At 34.4% G+C, this 25227-nt stretch overlaps 2 protein-coding genes across 3 annotated transcripts in view; both read right to left on the bottom strand.

Annotated features, from left to right (window-relative positions):
* The window catches only part of KLF5 (Kruppel like factor 5), a 71422-nt gene extending 56346 nt beyond the window's left edge, over positions 1–15076 (bottom strand). The window contains exon 1 of the mRNA XM_031958474.1: positions 15036–15076. The gene's annotated coding sequence lies outside the window, so the exon portion shown is untranslated. The remainder of the gene's footprint in view (positions 1–15035) is intronic.
* A 4732-nt stretch (positions 15077–19808) lies between these two features.
* The window catches only part of PIBF1 (progesterone immunomodulatory binding factor 1), a 271889-nt gene continuing 266470 nt past the window's right edge, over positions 19809–25227 (bottom strand). For both annotated transcript variants that reach the window (XM_031958465.1, XM_031958464.1), the window contains exon 18: positions 19809–20802. In XM_031958465.1, coding sequence (XP_031814325.1) covers positions 20749–20802 — 54 coding nt within the window. In that variant the 3' untranslated portion in view covers positions 19809–20748. The remainder of the gene's footprint in view (positions 20803–25227) is intronic.

Below are 25227 nucleotides of genomic sequence, written 5' to 3'. Positions count from 1 at the left end.
ACCACCACCCTTGCCTCAATGCCTCTATGTCTATTCTTCTTCTGTACCACATTTGTCTTGTGTGTATAACACAATTTCTATTTTTACCTTAACTCTGCCCCAATCTTTCTTGAGTGATACTATTGCATATGTCATTGTTAAGCATATGATATACATTTACATGTAAAAAACATAAACAATTTGTCAAGATTAAGTTCCTTGAATTGATCTTTGATATAGGCTCTTATGTGTTAAATTTTCTATTGCATTTGGGGTTGGTTGATTAAAAAGTCCTGCAAGTTTTTTGAATGTCTATTTTTCCCTTCTTCAATATTATGGATTATTTTGCTAGATATGACTTTTTTAATACCACAGACTCAGTTCTTTTGATTGTCAGTATGATTTCAGGACCTATGGTCTTTTATTGTGACTACTGATAAGTCCCATATAATTCTAATTGTAGCTCCTGTGGATTTGAATTGTTTTTTTCTTATTTCTTGCAAATGTTTTTCCTTTGATCTGGAGGATTCAAAATTTGGCAGTAATATTCCTATGTGTTTTCCACAAAGGATCTCTTTGAGGTGGTGATTGTTGGATTTTTTCTATTTTATTTATTATTTGCTATTTTTTTTTACATATATATATATATATATATATATATATATATATATATATATATACACACACACACACACACACTATTTCTACTTTTCCCTTATTTATCACTCCTTATATATCACTCCACAACAATTTTCTTGGATTATTTCTTGCATTATTGTGTCAAGGTTCTTTTTTTGGTCATAGCTTTCAGGTAGCCTAATTATTCTTATATTTTCTCTTCTTGATCTCCAATTCTGTTGTTTTTCTTAAAAGATGTTTCACATTCTGTTCTATTTTTTCATTCTTTATATTCTATTTTGTTATTTCTTGGTCCCTTATAGCTTCACTGGCTTCCAATTGCCCAATTCTAATTTTCAAAGTTATTTTGTATCTCTCTTTCTAGTTGGCTAACTTATGAAAGAAAAAAAGCTTTTTGAATGAATGAATGAAATGAAAAGTCATTTTTGAATGTGTGTTTTTTTTAAAGTTTATCCTCAATATCTCTCATTTGATTTTAAAATTCTTTTTTGAGTTCTTCTATAATTCTGGGCAGGGAGTCATTTCACATTAATTCACTCTTTGTGGTAAAAACTTTTTTAACTTCAGTATCTTCCTCTGAAGATGAGCCCTGCTTTTTCCTGTTCCCATAGTCAGTTTCTATGGTTGGGTTCTTTTTTCTTTGCTCGTTCATTTTAAAACAAAATAAGTATTAGTGTAAGCACTAATATAGGAGGCCCTCTGACTTTGAACGCCTAACGAAAAGTTTCCCCCTTCTGCAAGTGCCTACAGCCCGCAGCATCTCTGCCCCACACGACTTCTGTACTCACCTGGTGCTGGTTCCTTTTCGCCCAGGGCCACACCTCTGCTGCACAGCTGGGCCTTGTGTTCCTAATCAGCTGAGGCTCTCTCTGTCTTCCTGGACTCAGACGCTTGACTCTGCCCTCTGTCTGGGAGGTGAAAGTTTCTGTGGTTTCTCCAGAGACTCCAGCCAAACCCAGGGACTACCCAGGAGTCCCCACTTGCTGTTTCTGCAAAGCTAGCCTGGAGGTATTGGTATCTTACACAGGTTAATCCCTGGACCAGGGGTCTTTAGTTGGGTCTTGTTGGGTTGTACGGGCTGACTCCTGTTCTGCCCCAGTGTTCTTGATTTTTCACCAGTCTATATTTGTCCTAGGATGCTGATTTCTTCTGTTTGTGAGGGAAATCTGGAGAGCTTGAAATTTTCAATCTATTCTATCATCTTCCCAGAATCCTCCCGCTGCTCACTATTATTTTTATAGCACAATAATATCCCATTACACTCATAAAGCACAACTTGTTCAGCTATTCCCCAATTGATGGGCATCCTCTGAATTTCCAATTCTTTGTTACCACAAAGAGGGTAGCTACACATATTTTTGTACATTTGGGTCCTTTCCCCCTTTTTAATGATCTATTTAAGATGCAGCCCTAATAATGGTATTACTAGATCAAAGGACTCATGTAATTTGATAGCCCTTTGGGCATAGTTTCAAATTTCTCTTCAGGATAGTTAGGTCAGTTCACAACTCCACGAACAATGAATTAGTGTCCCATTTTCCCCACATCCCCTCCAGCATCCAACATTTTTTGGAGTATTGTATTAGCCTTTCTGATTGTTGTGAGATGGTACCTCAGAGTTGTTTTAATTTACATTTCTGTGATCAACAGTGATTTAAAACTTTTTTTATTTGACTATAGATAGTTTTGATTTCTTAATCTGAAAACTGCCTGTTCATATCCATCAATCAAATGGAGAATGATTTATATTTTGTAAGGTTAACTCAGTTCTCTCTAATAATATGAGAAATGAGGCCTTTATCAGAGATACTTGTTGCAAAATCTCCCCTCTACTTTTCAGCTTTCCTTTTTTGGTTGCATTGGATTTGTTTGTGCAGAAACTTTTAAATTTTATATAATTAAAATTATCTCTTTGACATTTTATAATGCTCTCTATGTTTTCTTTGGTTCTAAATTATTCCTTTATCTATAAATCTGATAGATAAACTATTCCATACACTCTTAATTTGCTTATGGTATTACCTTTTATGTGTAAATCATGTACTTTGCCTTATCTTGATATAGTATGAGATGTTGACCTATATTTAGTTTCTGCCATACAATTTTTCAGTTTTTCAACTAATTTTTGTCAAATAGTAAGTTTTTGTTCTAAAATTTGGATCTTTGAGTTTGTCACATTGCAGAATACTATGGCCATTTACTATAATGCAGTTTGTATAAATCTAATCTATTCCACTCATCCACCACTCTTAGTTCTTAGCCAGTACCAGATTGTTTTGATGATTACTACTTTTTAATATAGTTTGAGATCTGTTACTGCTTATTCCTTGATATCTTTGAGTTTTTGGTCTTCCAGGTGAATTAAATTTATTATTTTTTTTTTCTTAACTCCAGAAATAATTTTTTGATAGTTTGATTACTATGGCACTGAATAAATACATTAATTTAGGAAGAACTGTCATTTTTTATTATTTTGGCTTGATCTACGCATGAGCAACTAATGTTTTTCCAATTGTTCTGATTTGACATTATTTGTGTGAAAAGTTTTATAGTTGTGTTCATATAGTTCCTGGGTTTGTCTTGACAGGAACTCTACCAAGTACTTTATGTTGTCTATAAGTTTTTTCTCTTTCTTGCTGCTGTTAATTAGTTAAAACAGTTAATTAGTTAAGTTGTTAATTATTTCAAGTAGTTTTTAGTATATTCTCTAGGATTTTGTAAATATCTCATATCATCTGCAAAAAGTTCTAGTGTTGTTTTCTCATTACCAATTTTAATTCTTTTAATTATAAGAATATTATAATTTAATATATAGTTATTATTATAGTTATAGTTAATATTTCTAGTACAATGGTTTTTTTAATAGTATTTTATTTTTCCAATACATGTAAAGATAGTTTTCAACATTCATTTTTGTAAGATTTTGCATTCCAAATTTTCTTTCCTTCCCTCCTTTCCCTCCTCACTCCCCCACATGGCAAGCAATCTGATATGGGTTATATAATCCTTTTAAACATATTTCCGTATTTGTCTTGTTGTAGAAGAAAAATTAGATCAAAAAGGGGGAAAACATGAGAAAAAAAAAGTAAGCAAATAAATAAAAGGTAAAAATACTGTGCTTCAATCCACATTCAGTCTCCATAGTTATCCCTCTGGATGTAGATGGTATTTTCCATTCCAAGTCTATTGTAATTGTTTCAGTTTACCACATTGCTAAAAAGAGCTAATAGCTGATCATCACATCACTTCATTTAGCATCAGTTTATATGTCTTTCCAGATTTTCTAAATATTCTATAACATTCATATACCATTATTTATTCAGCCATTCCCCAACTGATAGGCTTTGATTCTAGTACAATATTAAATAATAGAGGTGATAATAGGCATCCTTGCTTCTCCTCTGATTGTACTGAGAAGGCTTCTAGCTTGTCCCTATCACAGATAATATTTGTTGATGTTACTTTACTCATTTTGAGGAAAACTTCATTTACTTCTTTGCTCTCTAGTAGTTTTATTAGGAATGAGTGCTGTATTTTGTCAAAGGCTTTTTCTGCATCTATTGAAATAATCATATTATTTCTGTTTATTTTGTTAAATATTTTCAAGCTACATCTTAATCTGTTTTGGGATGCTTTCTGATTATTGTTTGCCATAGGGTATTCAATCAGCTATTTTTGATATTTTTGGCATAGACTTGCTATCTACTGATACTGGATATCTACACTCCAATAACTATTTTTGTTGTTGTTGTTGTTCCTTCCAGTGCTTATACTCTCCTTGGCAGAGGAAACATATAAGCATTTATATAGTGCCTATTATGTGCCAGACACTCTGATAAACAAATAGTATCTTTTTTGATCCTCATAAAAATCTTGAGAGGTCCATGATATCATTACACAAACTTTACAGATGAAAAAATTAAGGCAAATTGAGCTAATCTGTGAGAAGATCTAAACTCAGGTTTTCCTGACTTTCCAAGCACAATGCGCCAGCTTTCACTAATGGGAACAAAATAGAAATTGAATAATTCTGCTTTCTTATCTCTTCTATTCAACCTAAGCAACAGTCCTTTGTCTGTATTTGATATTTCCCCTCCCATTAAACTTAAAAATCCATTTATGATCCTTAACTTTTCTTGCTGGATTCAGCACCCCTGGCACCATTTTATATGGGACTATGCCATGCTTTTGTATTCATCCTCTGATACCTGCCCTGGTTTCCACCTTTTCTACCTACCTTTTAAAAAACCTAAATTGGTTGGTGAGTTTCATATGCATGCTCAGTAGTCTCTAAAGACAGTTTCCCCTTCTTCAACCAATCAATCAACATTAAGCACCGAGCACATGTCAGGCACAGTGCTTATCACCTATCAGAATTATTTCCCACTGTATTTTTTGAATTTCATTTTAGTCATGTCTATCCCTCCTAGGCTGAAATTCTCTGCAGATTTTAAGTGCCTGAGGTTACTATGAAATATAGGTTCTAGTAGCTTACTCCAACTTTTTCTTTTTATTGTAAATCTGAAAGTGATCACTTTTCCGAAAGGCTCTCACTGTTTCCATCCCTGAGGTTAGCTCCTCCCTCTTCATGAGAATTAGATCCAAAATACAAGTTCACTTTATTGGTTCCTCCCCATTTTGAAGAATGAAATTGTCACCAAGTCAAGAAAGTATTAGCTGTTCTGATTTGGGCAAACAGTGTGCTTCAGCAGATGTCAATATAATTGAACTGCCCATCACTATTAGAGCATGCCTTTCCCTGCCATGCTTTTAATGTTTTTGAACATCTTATTTGCTTTCTCTGCTGTGTGGTTGGATTGTGGTATTCTAACTGAATCACTTTTTTTCTCCCAAAGCTTCTCTACCATGTCTTCCTCAACTGATTTCTGGACTTCCTCCAATAAATATACCTTTGTTTTTCTCAATTTTAAAATATTTTTGTTTAAAATTTTGAGTTCCCAGGAGAACACTGTACACAGAAAAAGCAAGATTATGTGATGATCAGTTATGATATTCTTTGCTCTTATTAGCAACACAGTGATCCAAGACAATTCCAACAGATTTGGGTTAGAAAATGCCATTTGCATACACAGAGAGAATTATGGAGACTGAATGGATATTGAAACAGAGTATTTTAACCTTTCTATTTGTTTGTTTGTTTTCCCTTTTGGGTTTTTCCCTTTTGTTTGATTTTTTTTTCTTTCACAACTGAACTAATATGAAATATGTTCAAAATATTACAAAAATGAATGTTGAAAACTATCTTTACATGTAATTAGAAAAATAAAATACTATTGAAATTATAAAAAACATAGGGAGTTTTGAGTTTCAAGTTTTATCCTTTCTTTCCTATGTCCCCTTCTCCCTTCCTGAGACAGTAAACAATCAAATATACGTTATATATGTATAATTATGTAAAATATTTCCATATTAGTTATTTTGTTCAAGAAGATTTAATAAAAGAAAAAAAGAAGGTAAAAAATAGAATTCTTCAATATATGTTCAATTCATTTCAATTCTTTTTCTGGATGAAGATGATATACTCATCAGTTAGTTTTGTGGGATTGTCTTAGATCATAGTGTTGCTGAGAATAGCTAAATCATTCACAATTCTTCATGGAACAATGTTGTAGTTTTTAGGTACAATGTTCTGGTCTTCTTTACTATTTATCAGCATGTTTAAGTCTTTCCAGGTTTTTCTGAAATCATTTTGCTTATCATTTCTTATAGCACAGTAATATTCCATTACAATCATATACCACAGTTAAGTTGAACCATTCCCCAATTGGATTTCCTTTTGACTTGTAATTTTTAGCAAAAATAGCTGCTAAAATATATTTGTGTACAAATAGATCCTTTTCCTTTAAAAAACAAACATTTTTGGGATCTAGACCTTACTAGTATTTTATTTAAAATTTCTGCATCAATATTCATTAGGAGAATTGATCTATAGTTTTCTTACTCTATTTTGGCTCTTTTACTGGTTTGGATATCAGTACATATTTGTGTTCTAAATGGAATTTGGTAAAATTCTTTTCTTCACCTATATTTACTTGTAAATTCATTTGGTCCTGGGGATTTTTTTTTTCTTTAGGAAGTTCATTCATAGCTTGTTCAATTTCTTTTTCTAAGATTGGGTTAAGTATTTTATTTCTTCTTCTGTTAACCTGGATAATTTATATTTTTGTAGATATTCATCCATTTTAATTTAAATTGTCAAATTTATTGGCATATAATTGGACAAAATATTTCCTCATGATTGTTTTAATTTCTCTTTTATTTTAATTTTTCAAAAGGTGAATTTATCCCTTTCATTTCTAATATTAGTAATATGATTTTTTTCTTTCCTTTTAAAAATCAAATTAATTAATGATTTATCTATTTTATTGTGGTGTTGATTTTTTCATAAAACTAGCGTCTCATTTTGTTTGTTACTTTAGCGGTTTTTAATTTTATTTTTAATTTTGCAAATCTATCCTTTGATTTGCAGGATTTCCAATTTGGTGTTTAATTGTGGATTTTTAATTTGTTCTTTTCTTAGTCTTTTTATTGCATGCCCCCCCCTCCCCCCCCCGCTGGCCCCCCCCCCCCCCCCCCCCCCCCCCCCCCCCCATTGTATTGATCCAAGCAATTAGAGAAATAAAATTTCCCCTAAATACTGCTTTGGCTGCATACCATAAATTTTGGTATGTTGTCCCATTATTGTCATTTTCTTTAATGATATTACTGATTTTTTTTCAACGATTAATTTTTTTGGTCCATTTGTTTGGATTACCTAGTTTCCAATTAATTTTTAATCTCTTTTTTCCAAAGTCCATTATTTAATATAATTTTTGATTACATTATAATATGAGGATACATTTACTATTTCTATTTTTCTTCATTTGGTTGTGAGGTTTTTATGTCTTAATACAGGGTCAGTTTTTGTGTAGGTACTATTTAATGTTGGGGAAAAAGTATTCCTTTTTATTCTTATTTTTATTCAATTTTCTCTAGAGATCTGTCATATCTGACTTTTTCAGAATTAATTCCCCTTCATAACTTTTTTCTTATTTATTTTTTGTTTAGATTTATGTAGTTCTGAGAGGGGAGAGTTAAGATACCCCACTAGTACAGTTGTATTATAATTTTCCTTCTGTAATTTATTCAACTTTTTCAAAAACTTAGAAACCATTGCATTGGGTACATATATATTTAGTATTAATATTTCTTTATTGTCTTTGATCCCTTTCAGAAAGGTATAGTTTCCTTATTTATCTCTTTTAATTAGGTCTATTTTTGCTTTTACTGTGTCTGAGATCATTATTGCTACCTCTGTTTTCTTTACTTCAGATGAAGCATAATAGATTCTGCTCCAGCTTCTTACCATTTACCCTGTGTATATGTTTCTTTGCTTCAAATGAGTTTCTTATAAACAACATATTGTTATCAGATTCTGCTATTTAAAACATTTCAATTCCATTTTATGGGTGAGTTCATCCCTTTCACATTTAAAGCTAAAATAATTGTGTATGTCACTCTATGCTATTTTTCACTTGTTTATCCCCCTCTCTCTTATATATCACCCTTCTCCTGCTCACAAGTAATTTACATTTGATCACCATCTTCCCCAAGATATTTTCCCTTTTATCAGCCTTACCTCCTCCATTATCCTCATCTTTTTTTTATTTCCTTAGAGTAAGATAGATTTCTTTTTTTTTTTTTTCCCTTGGAAATCAACTTCATTTATTTATTTAAGCTTTTTATTTTTTAAAACATATGCAAGGACAATTCTTTAATTAATTTAAATTTAATTAATTCTAATGCTCTTGCAAAATCTTGTGTTCCAATTTTCCCTCCCTTCCTCTATGCCCTTCCCTAGATGACAAGTAGTCCGATATATGCTAAACATGGTAGAAATATATGTTAAAGCAAATATATGCATATATATTTATACAATTATTGTACTACACAAGAAAAATAAAATTAAACCAGTTTAAAAAAAAAAGAAGAAAAAGCAGAGTAAAATGCAAGCAAGCAACAATGAAAAGAGTGAAAATGCTATGTTGTGAATCACATTCAGTTTCCACATTCCTCATTTTGGGCGTAAAAAGCTCTCTTCATTACAAGATCATGTCCATCAGAATTGATCATCATATATATATATTGCCATGTATAATGATCTCCTGGTTCTGCTCATGTCACTAAATATCAGTTCATGTGAGTCTCTGCAGGCCTATCTGAAATTATCCTGTTGGTCATTTCTTACAGAACAATAATATTTCATAACATTCATATACTATAACTTATTTAGCGATTTTCCAATTGATGAACATCCACTCAGTTTCCAGTTTCTAGACACTACAAACAGGGCTGTCACAAACATTCATGCACCTACAGGTCCCTTTCCTTCCTTTAAGATCTCTTTGGGATATAAGCCCAGTAGAAACACTGCTGGATTAAAGGCACAATTTGATAACTTTTTGAGCATAGTTCCAAATTGCTTTCCAGAATGGATCTGCTCACAGTTCACCAACAATGTATCAGTATCCCAGTTTTTCCATATATCCCCTCCAATATTCATCATTATCTTTTTTGTTGTTGTTGTCTTAGCCAATCTAAGAGGTGTGTGGTATCTCAGAGTTGTCTTAATTTGTATTTCTCTGATCAATAGTGATTTGTAGCATCTTTTCAAATGACTAGAAATAGTTTCAATTTCTTCATCTGAAAGTTGTTCATATCCTCTGACCATTTATCATTTGGAGAATGGCTTGAATTCTTATAAATTTGAGTCAGTTCTCTATATATTTTAGAAATAAGGCCATTATCAGAACCTTTGAATGTAAAAATATTTTCCCAGTTTATTGCTTCTCTTCTAATCTTGTTTGCATTGTTTTGTTTTGTTTGTACAAAAACTTTTAAATTTAATATAATCAAAATTAAGTAAGACAGATTTCTATATCCAATTGAATGTGTATGTTATTTCTTCTTTGTGTTAGTTGTAATGACAGTGAGGTTTGTCTACCGTCCTTCTTCCCTTCCATGAAAACAGCTCTTTCATGGCTCTTTTATGTGGAATAATTTTCCTCATTGAATCTCCTTCCATTTTCTTCCTGTGCAATTTTCTTTCTCAATTCTTTATTTTTTCGGGAGAGGGGAACATCATCTCATTAAAGTCATCAAATATTAACACCTTCTGTCTATAAATAATCTATCTAATTGCTTTTATAGTACTAAAGTTAAGAGTTACAAATATTATCTTTCCATATGGAAATATAAACAGTTTAATCTTGTTGAATTTATTATTTTTGTTTCTTGTTTCTTTTTTACCTTTTTATGTTTCCCTTGAGTCTTGTATCTGGAGGTCAAGGTTTTAATTAGAAGTGTTTGAAAGTCCTTTATTTCATTAAATATCCATTTCCTGCCCTGAAAGATATGAAATTTTGCTGAATAGGTGATTCTTAGTTGTAATCCTAACTCCTTTGCTTTTTTTATGTCATATCATAAGTCCTCCAGTTCTTTAATGTGAAAGCTACCAAATCCTGTGTAATACTGACTGTAGTTCCATGTATTTGAACTGTTTCTTTTTGGTTGCTTGGAATTCTCCTTCTTTGATCTTTGAACTTTGAGCTTTGGCTATTATGTTCCTGGGAGTTTTTATTTTGTGATCTCTGAGGTGGTGCACATGTTTAACCTATATTGGATTGCTTGCTCTCTAGGGGAGGAGATTGAAGAGAGAGAGGGTGAAAACTTTGGAACACAAGGTTTTGCAAAGATGAATGTTGAAAACTATCTTTGCATGTATTTAGAAAAATAAAATACTTTTTTATTAAAAGTTTTTAAAAATAAAATTTAAAAAATAGAAAAGAATTGCACACATTTAACCTATTAAAAAAAGAATATGAAAAGTAATATAGATTTGGGTTTTCAAACCAAAAAAAATTTCTTTTCAAGCTCTTCCAGGAATTCTTTTTGGGACTGGGACCAAATTACATTTTATTTGAGGCTTCACATAATAGTCATTGTGACACCAGTATCTTCTGCTAAGTTTATGCCCTGATGGTCCTTTATCAATATATTAACATTTTATGGTCAAGCTCATTTTTTTGTTTGTTTTGTTTTGGTGTTTTTATGTGAGAATTAGACTCTGGCCCTGCTCTGTCCTAAGCTTTTTGTGTCAGGGCTCTGGGTCTTTCTGCTGGCTTTCACTGGGTTTCGGGGTTTAGCTACTTGCTTTCTCTGAAGGGTAGGCTTCCCTATCTGGGATGGATAAATTGACTTCCCCTGGGTGTGGGTTATGGCTGTTGGCCGGCTCCAGGGATGGGGCCCTGTTGCTGCATTGCTATGGAAACAAAGTGTTTCTGCTAGTAGGCTCCTAGGGCAGGGTCTTGCTGTTGTCTTTCTCCAGGACAGTGCTTCACTACAGGTCAGCAACAAGGTCAAGGCCTGGCTGGTGGCTTGCCCTGGGATTGGGGACATTGGGATAGGGCCTGGCTGTACTGCACTGATTTCTCTAAAGGGATTTGTGAGAGAATGAGATCTTGCTGATGGATTGCCCCAGGCTGGGGGCCTGCTGCAGGGCCCCTGCTGTGAGACTGGCTGGGGCTATTGCTTCCCCCCCAGAGAGACAACTTTCTGCTGGGCTGGTAAGCTGCCTCTCTGTTCCTAAATCAATTCTGAGGCAGCTTTCTAGTCATTTGGAAAGGATTTTGGGTGGGCTTCAGAGGGTTCTTTCTTCACTCTGTCGTTTTGGCATGGGTGAATATTCCTTTTTCATAAACAATGTTACTCCTTCTTCCTTTAATTTATCATTTTTCTTTTTTTTAATAACATACATCCTATATTTTTTTATCACTTCAAGTTTCTATGATATCCATGAGGTCAAATTTCCCATCTTGCATTAGTATTTCTAGCTTACATTGTTGTTGCCTACACTTTATTCTTTCATTCAAAGACTATTGAGGTCATGGGTCTGCATCTTAATGATTATTATTATTAATTTTTTGTTGTTTTGGACCTCAATTTCTGTGAATTTGTGGATGTTTTAACTGATTTTCTTCTCTTTTCTTCTTTTTTTAATAGCCTTTTATTTACAAGTTATATGTATGGGTAATTTTACAGCATTGACAATTGCCAAACCTTTTGTTCCAATTTTTCCCCTCCTTCCCCCCACTCCCTCCCCCAGATGGCAGGATGACCGGTAGATGGTTTTAACTGTTTTTCATCTTTTACTGTTACCTGTCCTCTGTCATATCTAGCGTAGGGAATGTTCTCTTCATTTTATTTCAAAGCCCTTTTAATTAAGAGTTGCAGTATGCTAGGCAAGTATATTATTACTAGTCTTCATTAGGTATATTCCATGCCCAGCTAGGAATCTTTGATTTCTATATTTTAAGTGATATCAGAGTTTTCTTTTAGAGTCCATCTCTTAGACAAATAGTCACATGACACAATGACTTTTGAGACATCATGTATACTTCTCAAATTGATTTGTTTTTTCCTTTTCTTTCACCTATGCCCTTTTGGTTTTCGATTCCTTTCCCAAAGCTTTGTAATCTTGGGCAAAATTTAACATTTTATCTGCTGCCAGATATTGTGCAAATGAAGAATACAGGTGACCATTTATCAGTCAAGAAGTATTTAAGTGTTTACTAAATGTATTAATCATTATTCCAATCTGCAATAATAAAAAAAAATAGTCCTTTTCAAGAAGCTTATATTCCAATGGAGGAGGCAATAGATTTATGACGGGGAGGAGACATTATATACAAACTGAATTAAGTATAAAGTAGTTTTGAGGATGTGTACTAAAAACAGCTCGGAAATCAGGAAAGGAAAAAAGGAAAGTGTAGAAAGTAGTGAGTTTAGACCTAAAGAAGTAAAGAAGACATACATTCTAGGCATGGGGACAGAGATAGGGAGAGGGAAGATGGAATGGCTTATGTGCAGAACAGAGGTTAATCCAGTATGATTGGATCAAAAAAGGTGAGTAGGAGAGGAATATTAAAAGGCTGGAAAGGTATAAAGGAGCCAGATTGTGAAGAGGTTTAAATGTCAAACAGAGGAGTTTATACTTGATTCTAAAGGAAAAGGTAAATGCTGGAATTTAGTGAGCAGGGGAATGGTTAGATCTATGCTTAATCTCTGTGGAGATTCTATGGAGTACGTTGTATGTGTGTCTTGGATCCGGGGAACAAAGAGACTATAACAGTAGTCCAGGCAATAGTAATAGGGCCTGAACAAAAGTTGTAACTATTAGTGGAGATAAGGGAGGAAATGTGGGAGATAGCATGAAGTTGGAAAGGTCAAGGTTTGGAAACTGATGGGGGGTGTGTGTGAAGAGTTAAGAATAAACTTGGGTCACTGGAATGATAATCAACAAAAAGTAGAGAATATTAGAGATTTCTCAGATCATGAAGGGTCCATCAGGCAATATTTTTGTCCAGTATGTCATCTCTAGTGGTTACAAAGAAATATGTTCAAGATATGATTCCTGTGGTTAGGGAATTTGCATCTGGTTGGAGAAGAGAGGAGAGATACACATATAAAAACACACTAACAAATCAAGTATTATATGATAAAGGTCAGAGGCTGTGCGGATGGTGTAGACATCTTTTTCTAGTCCTGTCTCAAAATAGGCCAAGGTCAGTCAGAAAAAGCTTTATGGAGAAGGTAGCAGAACCTTAAAGTTTTGACAAGATGAAAAAGGATAGATGGGAAAGGGAAGTTCAACCCCGTGAAGAAAGAATAGTTCTTTGAAAGTCAGGAAAGTAAAAATTCCCAGGGTATTCCTTGCCAATTGTGAATGGATCAACTAGTTTGCACAGAAAGCTGGGCTGGTGTGAAGTAATATTAGCTAATGTTTATAATAGCACTTAAAGGTTTGTAAGGTATTTAACATACATTATCTCATTTGATCCTAGCAACATATTTTTATCTCCATTTTATATCTGGGAAAACTTGGGCTGGATGACAGCTTTTTAAAGTGTCTGGTGTAGGATTTGAAGCTGGTTTTCCTAACTCAAAATCCTGCATTCTCTCTGCAAAATTCTGCATTCGGTAGGCTGACCTTTGTAGAGACATAGGGTTAGAAACCCAGGTTGATGATAGATTGTGGAAGGCCTTAAATAGATAGGTTATAACATTTGGTTTTAATCCTGAGGGCAATAGGGAAGTTTGAGGGGCAGGGTAAGAACATGACCTGAGCTGTACATTAAGAAGTTTAATCAGGCAGTTTGTGTGTAGTCTAGATTAGAGCAGGGTGAGACTAAAGGCAATGAGAAAAGTTAAGAGGTTGTTGCATCATGAGGACATGAAGAGATAAAGGGCTTCACTAGGTTTTCGCTTTAAAAATTGAGCAAATTTTAAACTTGTAGGGATTAAACCCCTATCAGAAGTGAGATTTCTCTGGTTGCCAGGATAGGGAAGTATAGTCAACTAGTTAACGAATAACCTTTAGTCAAGATTTTGCTAATATGGAAAAATCGTTGCTGGAAAGCCAAAGATTAAATAATACTAGATTCAAATATATATGTACCCAAATTCTTAAATTTAACTCAAAGAAAAATCATTTCAACATTTTAGCATTCCTCATTTGTTTTTTCATCACAAACTTCTCACCCTGTTTCCCCTCACTCCAAACAGAACAAAAAACTCTCCCAACTAAACAGTTACTAACATTTACATAGTATTTGAAAGTTTGCAAAGCACTTTACATATGTTATCTCATTTGATTCTCACAAAAAACTCTCTGAGGAAGGACTATCTTACAATTGAGGAAACTGATGAAGAGATCAAGTGATTGCCACTTGGAGGCAGGAGTCCAACTGGGGTCCTTTGAACTCCAAGTTCAGCATACCTCTTCCCTTTGGCCATTCAGGCTTGAGTTTTCTTGGTTGTGTCCTATTTGGGGTTTTTCTTGACTAAGCTATTGAAGTGGTTTGCCATTTTCCCAAGGCTTTGCCCTGGTGATGAAAAATTATTGTTTTGATGTTTTGACTATGTTAGTCATTGAATTTGATCGATTGTGTGACCTAATAAAAGTCCATCCCCCTTCCCCGGGGCCCCCCCAAGATCTAACTTCAATCATAATAAATGAGTAGATGGAGACAGGACAATGGTCCCTGATCAAAATTTTACTTTTGTTCATTACATCGAAGGTTTTAAATGGCAACTAGATGACCTGGAATTAAGAAAACCTGAGTCAAATCTAGCCTCAGACACTTGTTGATTGTGTGACCCTGGGCAATTCACTTAAAACTGTTTCCCTTAGTTTTCTCATCTGTAGAATGACCTGGAGAAGGAAATGGGAAATCACTGCACTAACTTTGCCAAGAAAATCCCAAATGGGGATCAGAGTGAGACATGATTGAAAAATGACTGAACAACAACAACAACATGATGACAGATAATCAACAGATAATAAGAAGGTAACATACTTGAGTTCTCTTCTTGGCTCCACTAATATCTCTGCAACCTAGAAGAAGTCAGATTCTGAGTTTCTTCTTCTATAAAATAGTGGCAAACCATTCCAATATCTTTGCCAAGAAAACCCCAAATGAGGTCACAAAGAGACTGAAATGACTGAATAACAACAAAAGGTTAAACTTTGAGCCTACAAGCTCAGTGCAAGCAGTACATTGCAGCCTTATAGGACAGCTGAAAATCTACAATAATGATGATTTAATAGCAGCCAAGGATACCAAAGGAGGAAGATGTTTTGAGAATCTTGATGTATTTCTGCTCTGGTCAGATCTTATTTGGACTATTCTGTTTCACTGTATCATAATTTAGAAAAACTATTGACAGGGGACCAGGATTGTTAGGAACTAGAAATCAGGTCATCTGAAAATGGGAAGAATTGGGAGATTTTAGGTTATAGAAGTCTTAGGACCTCTAGGTTACCCAAGTGACAGAACAAGTTGAAATAACGATTTTAAAAAGTGTTCAATCATGAAAAGGGTCAGGAAATGGTGCCCTGCTTACCATAGCCCATATGTTTTCCTTTTTCATTTCTCTTATTAGGACTGTGATTAGTTTGCTTAGATTTCTTGGGGAAATCCTATCAAAGCATATCAATAATAATGAATAAATCAAGATGCTTTTAACTAGATATAAATTGAGACCCAAGGTAAGAAAAGAGATTGTTTGCAGAGTAAAAGGCAAATCATGTTTGAGAGTATGATACTTAAAAGAGTTCTATGGAGAATGGCCATGCTTGTATTTAGGATCACATTTTTAATGCTGGTGACATTTTGACTGCACATGTTCAGAACATAACATTAAAAACTTGCTTAATTATAGCACTAACAAGGCTGACATTCAGGGAGGAACATATGCTATGAACTAAAGGTTTGGGGATATGAATTTAATTTTAGTCAATCTTACAAGTGTCTAATTGTTCTTTAGTTGTTAATGAGAAGATGAAATTACAATTATTATTGTGGATAAAATTTATATTAAGCAAATATCTGAGAAGTGTAGCATGAGAAATTAAAGAAGACCTGGCTACAAGTTCCATCTAACAAAATCTTCCTATGTGACTCTGAGGAAATCATTAACCTCTTTTGTTCTTGGGTTGTTTTTCTGTCATGTCAGACCCTTTGTGGATGCATTTGGTGTTTTCTTGGCAGAGATACTCGAGTGGTTTGCCATTTCCTTCTCCAGCTCATTTTATAGATGATGAAACTGAGGCAAATAAAGTTAAGTGAGTTGCCCAGTGTCAAACAATTAGTATGTGTCTGAAGTGGGATTTGAATTCAGGAGGATGAGTCTTACTGATTCTAGGATTGACACTCCACTGCACTACCTAGCTGCTGCATCCCAATGATAGCTTTCTGACTTTATGGATAAGAAAGGCAGAACAAATCCATTGGATCACTTAACTACCCCACTAAACCTCTTAGGGACCTTACAAGTTGCAAATTATTGTTGATCTATATTGATAGAGGAAATTTCTTCTAGGGAAGAGCCCTATACCAATGAAATAACAGGTCTGAACCCTTTTATTGAAAGTTCTTTGATGAATTTCTTTTCTCAGCAATCCATGACTCCTCTGAAGAACTTATGAAATATACTATCCATATTCAGAGAAAGAACTGATTTTATCTGAATACAGATTGAAGCATATTCTTTTTTCTTTTAAACTTTGTTTCTTGAAGGTTGTTTTTTTTTTTGGGGGGGGATGCTATGTTTTCTTTCACAACATAACTTTCATAGAAATGTTTTGCATAATTTCACATGTGTCTTCTTAAAAGAGGGTGAAGGTAGGGAGGGAGAGAATCTGAAACTCAAAATTTTACATGTAACTGGGAAAATTAAAAAAATACATAGTTATTCAAATTTTCCTTTTAAGCCTTCCCCTTCCTCCCTATCATATATAAAGGGATAAAAAGTACATAGATTATTTATCAAAAGGCAGAAACATAAGGCAGTAAGTTATTATGATGAGTCAATCAAGAAATTACATGAGAAATCTTAAAAATATCTTAATATATGAATGTAGCTAATTTACACTAATTTCTTAAAAACAATTTAAGTGAAGTTATATAGCTATGGCACAAATAAATTCTTTTGGGGGAACAGGGAAGGTTATTGGGGGGAAGTGACTTGCCTAGGGTCACATGGGTAGTAAGTGTCTGAGGCTGGATTTGATTTCCAAGTCTTCCTGAGCTGAGCTGGTGCTCTATCCACTGTACCACCCAGGTACCTGGCTTGCTTTTATCTCTGGGAGAAACAGAATCTGGAGTTTCTGTAGGGAAAGGGGTTACAGATGAGGTATATTTGATTGCTTTGTTTGTGGGGAGTTAGTTCTTGGGGAGTTAGTTTGTGGGAAGTTAGTGTCTTCTGCAGAAATTGTTGATTGGTAATAAATTATTCAAAAGAGAATCATATTTAATACATTTGAAACACTGTTGTGAAATGAAATGGCTTAGGTTCCTTGAAATAATAAAGCAATAATAATAGCACGCAGCATTTGTATTTCTTTTTAAAGGTCAGCAAAGCACTTTACAAATTTTATCTAATTTTATCCTCCCAACAACCCTAGTATGGAGGTACTATTATCAATCATCCTCATTTTATATAGGCTGAATTTGAACTCAGGTTTTCCTGACCAGGTCCAGTGCTGTCTCCTCTCACAACAAAGCAAAATAATGAAAGTGAATGACTATTCTTGTTTAATGAATATCTTTTTTGGTTGGTGAATATCTTTTTTGTTGTTTTTGATGCCTTCAATGACAGTGTCTAGTGAGAGGTTATTTTACAAAGGGAGAAACTGGGAAGTCCTGTCCTTTTTCCGCCAATACGTGACACATGAGAACGAGTCTTTGTCTTTTGCCTTGGTTTGATCTTTCCTCTTAGACGAAGGTCTCACCTTGAGAGTTTTTAAAGGTCAGACTTATAGGAAATGGGAAATCCTGTAGTTGGAGATTAGTCAACGTAGTTTTTGTAGCCATGAGAGCATCTATATTCTCTGGAGGATCTAGGACTTTAGGGACCTAGCCTGACAGCTGAGACAAGGTTTCATCTCTGACAACATGAAACATTTTGACCATGAGATCAAAATAATATAGACAGATATTGTGTAAAGCAATTCTCAGACACTGGACTTCTTAAACTTTTTTCACTTGTGATCCTTTTTCACCTGAGAAATTTTTATGCAATCTTGGGTATATTGGTATATAAAATAGGTACACAAATCAAATCATCTACTGATAAGAAATCATAATTTTGTGACCCCCCCCACATTGTTTTATAACCCCATATGGGGTTGTGACCTGTGCACAGTTTAAGAAGCTTTGTAATAGGAGACAATGTGCTTCTAAGGCGGTGGTGGTAAATTGCATTTTTGATATGTTTTTGAAATAAATATCCATTTGTGGAAAAACAAAAGTGAATGAATGGTTTTAATTTTAGGTGATAACCCATGACTTAAAAAGTGGGAAGATCAGGATAGATGGAGGTGAGATAGCAATTCCATACAGAAAGGAGCAAAGGAAAAGGGCAAAGAAGGAAAGCTTGATGAGCTAGAAAATAGCAGAAAGTTGTGGTGTTATTGGGCGATAAGGTGGAATGGATTTTGAGCCTCTAAATAGCATGCATTTATTTACTTTTAATACAACAGTCTGCCTCTCTCAGAAACTGAGTAAACTCTGTCTCTTGAATAATTATAAAAAGATTTCAAAGTGTCATGACAGCATCATGTGGATCCAAACCAATGATAAGATGGAGTTTTAAAAGTATGTAGGATTGATGGGTCTTTCCCCTACTTTAAGTGGAATTATTAGTTTTTATTTTCTAATCTAGTTTTAATGAATTATAAGACACTTCTAATATGAATCTCAGACAAAAAACTTTTATGTGATTTTGCTGCAGACTTATGATATACCCAATTTAAATCTATTGTAGCAAAACTATACCCAAGAAGAACTTTTTTGGTCTCTCCCTGTACCTTACTCTGAAGCATGGTTGACTTTCTTTTTTTTTTTTTTTTTTTTTTTTTATTTTTTATTTAATAGCCTTTAATTTACAGGATATATATACATGGGTAACTTTACAGCATTAACAATTGCCAAACCTCTTGTTCCAATTTTTCACCTCTTACCCCCCCCACCCCCTCCCCTAAATGGCAGGATGACCAGTAGATGTTAAATATATTAAAATATAACTTAGATACACAATAAGTATACATGACCAAAACATTATTTTGCTGTACAAAAAGAATCAGACTCTGAATTATTGTACAATTAGCTTGTGAAGGAAATCAAAGATGCAGGTGTGCATAAATATAGGGACTGGGAATTCAATGTAATGGTTTTTAGTCATCTCCCAGAGTTCTTTTTCTGGGTATAGCTAGTTCAGTTCATTACTGCTCCATTAGAAATGATTTGGTTGATCTCGTTGCTGAGGATGGCCTGATCCATCAGGACTGGTCATCATCTAGTATTGTTGTTGCAGTATATAATGATCTCCTGGTCCTGCTCATTTCACTTAGCATCAGTTCGTGTAAGTCTCTCCAGGCCTTTCTGAAATCATCCTGTTGGTCATTTCTTACAGAACAGTAATATTCCATAATTTTCATATAGCATGGTTGACTTTCAAGGTAAAAAGCAAATATGTATGTGTGTGTGTATATATATATATATATATATATACACACACACACACATATATATATATATACATACACATATACATATATATATATATTTATAGTTTTTTGCTGAGGCAGTTGGGTTTAAGTGACTTGCCTAGGATCCCATAGCTAGAGAGTGTTAAATGTCTTTAAGGGCAGATTCGAACTCAGGTTCTCCTGACTTCAGGGCTGGTATTCTATCCACTGCGCCATCTAGCTGCCCAAAAGCAAATATACTCTTAAAACACTTGAGAGAGAAATGTTGGTACAAAAAATGGTGTTTAATCTAAGAGGCAACTGTGGAATAGTGGATAGAAAATGGAACTTGGAATTTGAGTCCTGATTGGTTATGTAAGCCTGCTTGGGAGAGCAAGTGCTAGCTAGTGAGTGCTCTCTGGGCTTCTTAGCCAGGTGATAGTGGAGAGAGGAGTGGACTAGGAGTCAGACACCATTTAAGTGATCCTGGCCAATCAATGTTAACTGTAATTGAAAATAGTCCAAAAATGTATATTGTTCCTTTGTTTCAATTGTGTCTAACTCTCTTGACCCCTTGGCAAAGATGCTGGAAAGATTTGCCATTTCCCTCTCCAGATCATTTGATAGATTCAATGCCTTGTGAATCTAAAAATATGTTAAATTCTAAATTTATAGGGCCTAGACATTTATAGGACCTGGACATTAAAAAAAAAAACTGATGAATAGAAACACAAATGTTTATAAGACATTCTTTAATGTAAATTAAACAATTATAAAAACTTCCTTTTTATCATAAATAATTGCTAGAAATTATTTTTCTGTATCAAAATAGATAAAAATAAGTATGAAATATTTTCATACTCTATGCAGCTTAATTATTATAGTGAAATCAACTACTACAATTAAATTTTAAAAATATGGCTAAAATAAATCTCAAAACAATCATTTCAAATGTATAAAGAACATGATTAGGGATATAATGTTTCTCCAGGATAAGTCCTTTCAAAGTGATTGCCAAGATTTGAAGTTCTTCCAAAAAATTATGTCCTTTTTGTCTTCAGTGTCTTAAGCCACTCAGATGGTCCTTTTTTGGTCTGTAAAGTAAAAGAATATGTAAAGTGTGGTCAACTGGATCAGCTAAGAGTTTAGAAATAGCTTATATACAGCTAGGTTTTCCATGAAATTGTCAAGTTATGACAGAGTAGTAATTATTTGCTTTTCTTAACTTAGAAATACTGACAATTTAATGGCAAAGAGTTAATGCTTATATAACAACAAGAAAAAACTATATAACAAGAAGAAAAAACTAATATCAACATTTAACAATAAGTCAACTATAACTTATTCTACAGAGGTCTGTGTTTTCTGGATCTATTTACCTCTCTCTGAGAATTATATATAAAGGATAAAAGTTACATCAGGAGATGATATTCCTAAAAGTATCTTGTCCATCCCCTGCTCATCAAACTCAGGAGCTCCTTTTTAACACTGGGACCAAATCTAGACTGCCATATTGGACATTTAGCACCCAAGATTAAGTGACTCCAAGCAGCTCGGTGGGGACTAAGTACTGGACTTTAAGGGTCAGGAAGACCGAAGTGCAAATCCTGCCTCCCATAGTTTAGTTGTGAACTCTGGAGAAGTTAGTTAACTTCTCTCAACTATAATTTCCTCTTATGAGGTGGTTGACTTTGGGGATCTCCATAGTCCCAGTTCTCAATGTATGACTCTATGATACCTTTCCATACTTATTATACAATCATCCCCTCCATGAACTCTTAAGGGTTGGTAGAACAAGTCACTTCCTTGCTGTTCTTCATTCATAACATCTCCCCTCTTAATCTCATGCCTGTATAACACTACTCTCTCTCTCTTTCTCCATACACCAATTAAGCTGTTTTGGGGTATATGACATTCCAACTGTGTCTTTTCACAGGATTTGTTATGCTTTTAATACATTTCTTTGTCCTGACATCCATATTTCAGATTCTTTAAGGCTCATTTTTAGGTTTAGTTCAGGTAGTGCCTCCTCTGGAGGTCTTATATAACTTCCCCAATTGTCAATGTCTTTCCCAATTCACCGTATACTTATTTTGTACATGGTCTATATTTATCTGTGAACATTTTGTATTTCACTTGCAGACTGCAAGCTCCTTGAGGACAAGAACTGTTATACTTTTGTATTCTTAATTCCTTAAACATAGGCACAAAATAAATGCTAGACTGGTTGACAATTATATATCAATCCTTTCATTTTTCAATAATTAATTCTATTATACTCTCTGAATCAGGTGTTATTTTTTTTCTCTTCAAGTCCTTAGCTATCCCCACTACTCTCATCCCAACTTTAACAGACAACCTAGCTAACCAGTGCTGTCTATGATGAGCTTCCTCATTTTCCCTACTCTATACTGCTAATGCATTCAGGGCCATTTCCAGTTGTCCTGATCTATAGCTGATTACTGAACCTAGATGGTTCCGAAGGAGAAAGTGAAGCTGGTGACCTTGCACAGACCTCCTTCACTCAAATTCAGTCACTTGCATGTCATGGTATCACCTCCCTTGATGTCATGGTCATGTTCTAGAATGAAGTACAAACAACAGTGACCTTCTCTATGCCAAAAAACTTCCACATATTCATTTAGCTTTTCCTTCTATGTTTTAGTCTCTAAGGAAGAAAACCTTCTTCTTGCCAAGTAGGCCCTCTATTTGTAGCTCTGATTCTCTTTTCTTCTGGATTTGCATGTGTGTTTATCTCTCTTTTAAGGATAACATTTATGTCTGAAAATGGTATTTCTAAATAAACAAATATTTCAATCCCCTGCTCTGTAAATGTAAAGCTCATAACTCTACTGGACATTTAAACTCCAAAGTTGCCCAAAAGTAATTGGTGGTATGGCGGAGAAAGCCCTCTCCCTAGAATCCCTTTCTGCCTCAGTCACTTTGAGGAGCTAGTCTGCACACTTCTTATCTTGAGCTGGTCCTGCTGCTACTTTCTTAGAATGCTAAGTGTTATATTATTCCAGAATCTCAAGGGCAGCTCAAGCTGCAAACCTGCAAGCTTTCAGTGTTCCCAAATTGGTCTGATGTAAGGCAAAACCTGTTTGCTACTTTTCCCTTTCTCTCCTGACCTGTTCCCTTCCCTCCATTAAGTGGAACACTGAAAATTCTGGTTTGGATCTCAACGACATGCCTGTGGGCTTACTCTATTTGGAATTCCAGTAGATTGTGGCTAAGTATGACAGAATTCAAAAGTTTTCCTTTCATCTGGGATTCCCCTAATTGTTACTACTCTGCAGACTTCAGAAATAACTGGAGCTGAGAGCCTGCTCTGCTCCTAGGTCTGAGCCACATAGATGGTGCTTGGTTGTTTTTTGGCTTAGTACACATGATTCTCTTCTGCCCGGATCTAAGAGCTAGAGCTGGGTACTGACAAAGCACCCCCAATAGTTACTATTTCTGAAACCTGCACAAGTCAGAGCTCTTCTATGCTGGATCTGTGCTTCTTGTCCTAGTTACAGCCTTTCCTTGCACTGTTTATATGCAGAGAGCCTGCTGCCCAGTATTCACATATCTCTTTTTCCCTATGCTAACCTGCCCTAGAAAAAAGACTCATGGTGATTTTTTTTTTTCTTGTATTTCCAAATCATGAAATCCAAGTCTGGTGTGTTTTCTAGATCTATGGAGACTACTTGGGTGGGTGAAGGAAAATGTTGGAGAGACGCTCACTGTAATTCTTCCTGCTACTATGCCATGTTGGCTTTGCCTCCTACAAGCATTTATTTTCTCTCTCCTACCAACCCTACCATTGAAGAAAAAAAAAAAAAAGGAAAAAAAAAACACCCTCCTTTATTGCCAGTATTTATAGTCCACACAAAATGTTGACTGAATCCAACTCCATTTGTATGTGGGTGGGGTGCAGCAGTTAAATTTTTATTAGTTAACAGTACCTCTTTCTAACAAAACATTGAGTTAGATTATCTTAAACTCTTGTTATTTGTAGGTCCTTTGCTCACTATATTGCTAGTTGCTAAAGCTGATCTTTTAACAATAATAAGGTAGGCCCTTTTGGCTCTAGTCTTAATTACAACTTGACTGGTACAAGAATACAGTGTCAGTACCTCTTAAAATTCTTTCCCCTCTCTCCCCATCCCTGATGCAAATAGGCAGAGAGTGTGAAAAGAATAATGAAACAAATCACATATATTATCACCTGAATTTTAGCTTGATGATTCTTTAGGTTCTTTGAAAACTACAGTCAGTATCTTCTTCATATTACATTATTTACTCTGTATATCCAATGAAACGGTGATTTATTTAATATATTTTTTCTTTGACATGTCTCACCAGCTATGAATAATTTTAACTTTTAACTGGAGGTTTATTGTTTTTTTCCCCCCCTTCTCTCCCCTGACACCCAGTTCATTGTCTCTGATTATTTAAGAATAACAGAAAATCCAATATATGGAGTTTTCCCCCCTTAAACATAATACCTCCAAATTAGTTTTTTTTTTTTTTTTAAGTCTACTATTAACAATAGGAATTTATGCTGGATGAAGTGGTAAAGGACAATAGTTTAATTTGAACACCTCTTTATGATTATTATATTAACGTGTAGTTTCATAAAGAGACATTATAAATTCAAAAAGTTTAACAGGTAGTCAATACATTTAAATCATAAATCTAGAGCTGGAAAGAAGCTTGTTGTTGTTCAGTCATTTCAGTTGTGTATGAATTTTATGATCCCATTCTGGTTTTCTCGGTAAAGATATTGGAGTAGTTTGTCATTTCCTTCTCCAGCTCACTTTCACAGACAAGGAACTGGGTGACACAGTTAGTCAGTGTCTGAAGCCAGATTTAAACTCAAGAATTTGAGTCTTCCTGATTCCAGGCCCAGTGCTCTATCTGTCATTTAGCTCCTAATTATTCAGTCGTCAAAGCATTTCAATTATTAGAAGAGCACATTCATTTTATTTGTAATATTTTATAGATGCCCTATCCTTTATTTCAGTCATTTCCTTCAATATCCCTTTCTTAATAATAATGAATTCTCTTTCATAACAAACACAATTTAGCAAACTGATAAAATAAAAATGACTGTATAGACAGTATGCCTAACAATGTTCTTCTGTGGTACCATGCCTCTTCAAAGAAGTGGGTTCATTATTCCTTCTCTGGGACCAAGACTGATCATTAAAGTTAATTTGAATCTGGCTCTCTTGAGTATAAATCTTAATTTATATTATAAGTCAAGAGATATGCTGCCCTCCAGGTTCATATCTCTCTTGGTATCAGTTAATACACATCTTCCCATGTTTTCCTGAATTCTTTATATTTGCCATTTTCATAGCATAATGGTATTCTATTACATTAACATGGCATTGTTCAGCCATTCCTCGATCAGTGGGCACTCCCCATTCCTTCTATTTTTTTTTCTTGCATTCCCCCCCCCCCCCCCCCAAAAAAAAAAGCTATTTGGTCAAATCAAGAAGAACTAATTTTAAGGACAAAGACATTTC

Source organism: Sarcophilus harrisii, chromosome 3 (genome assembly GCF_902635505.1).
Source record: "Sarcophilus harrisii chromosome 3, mSarHar1.11, whole genome shotgun sequence".
NCBI classification, from domain to species: domain Eukaryota; kingdom Metazoa; phylum Chordata; class Mammalia; order Dasyuromorphia; family Dasyuridae; genus Sarcophilus; species Sarcophilus harrisii.
The sequence above is the reverse complement of the archived record's forward strand: the minus strand, read 5'-3'. Positions and strand labels throughout refer to the sequence as shown.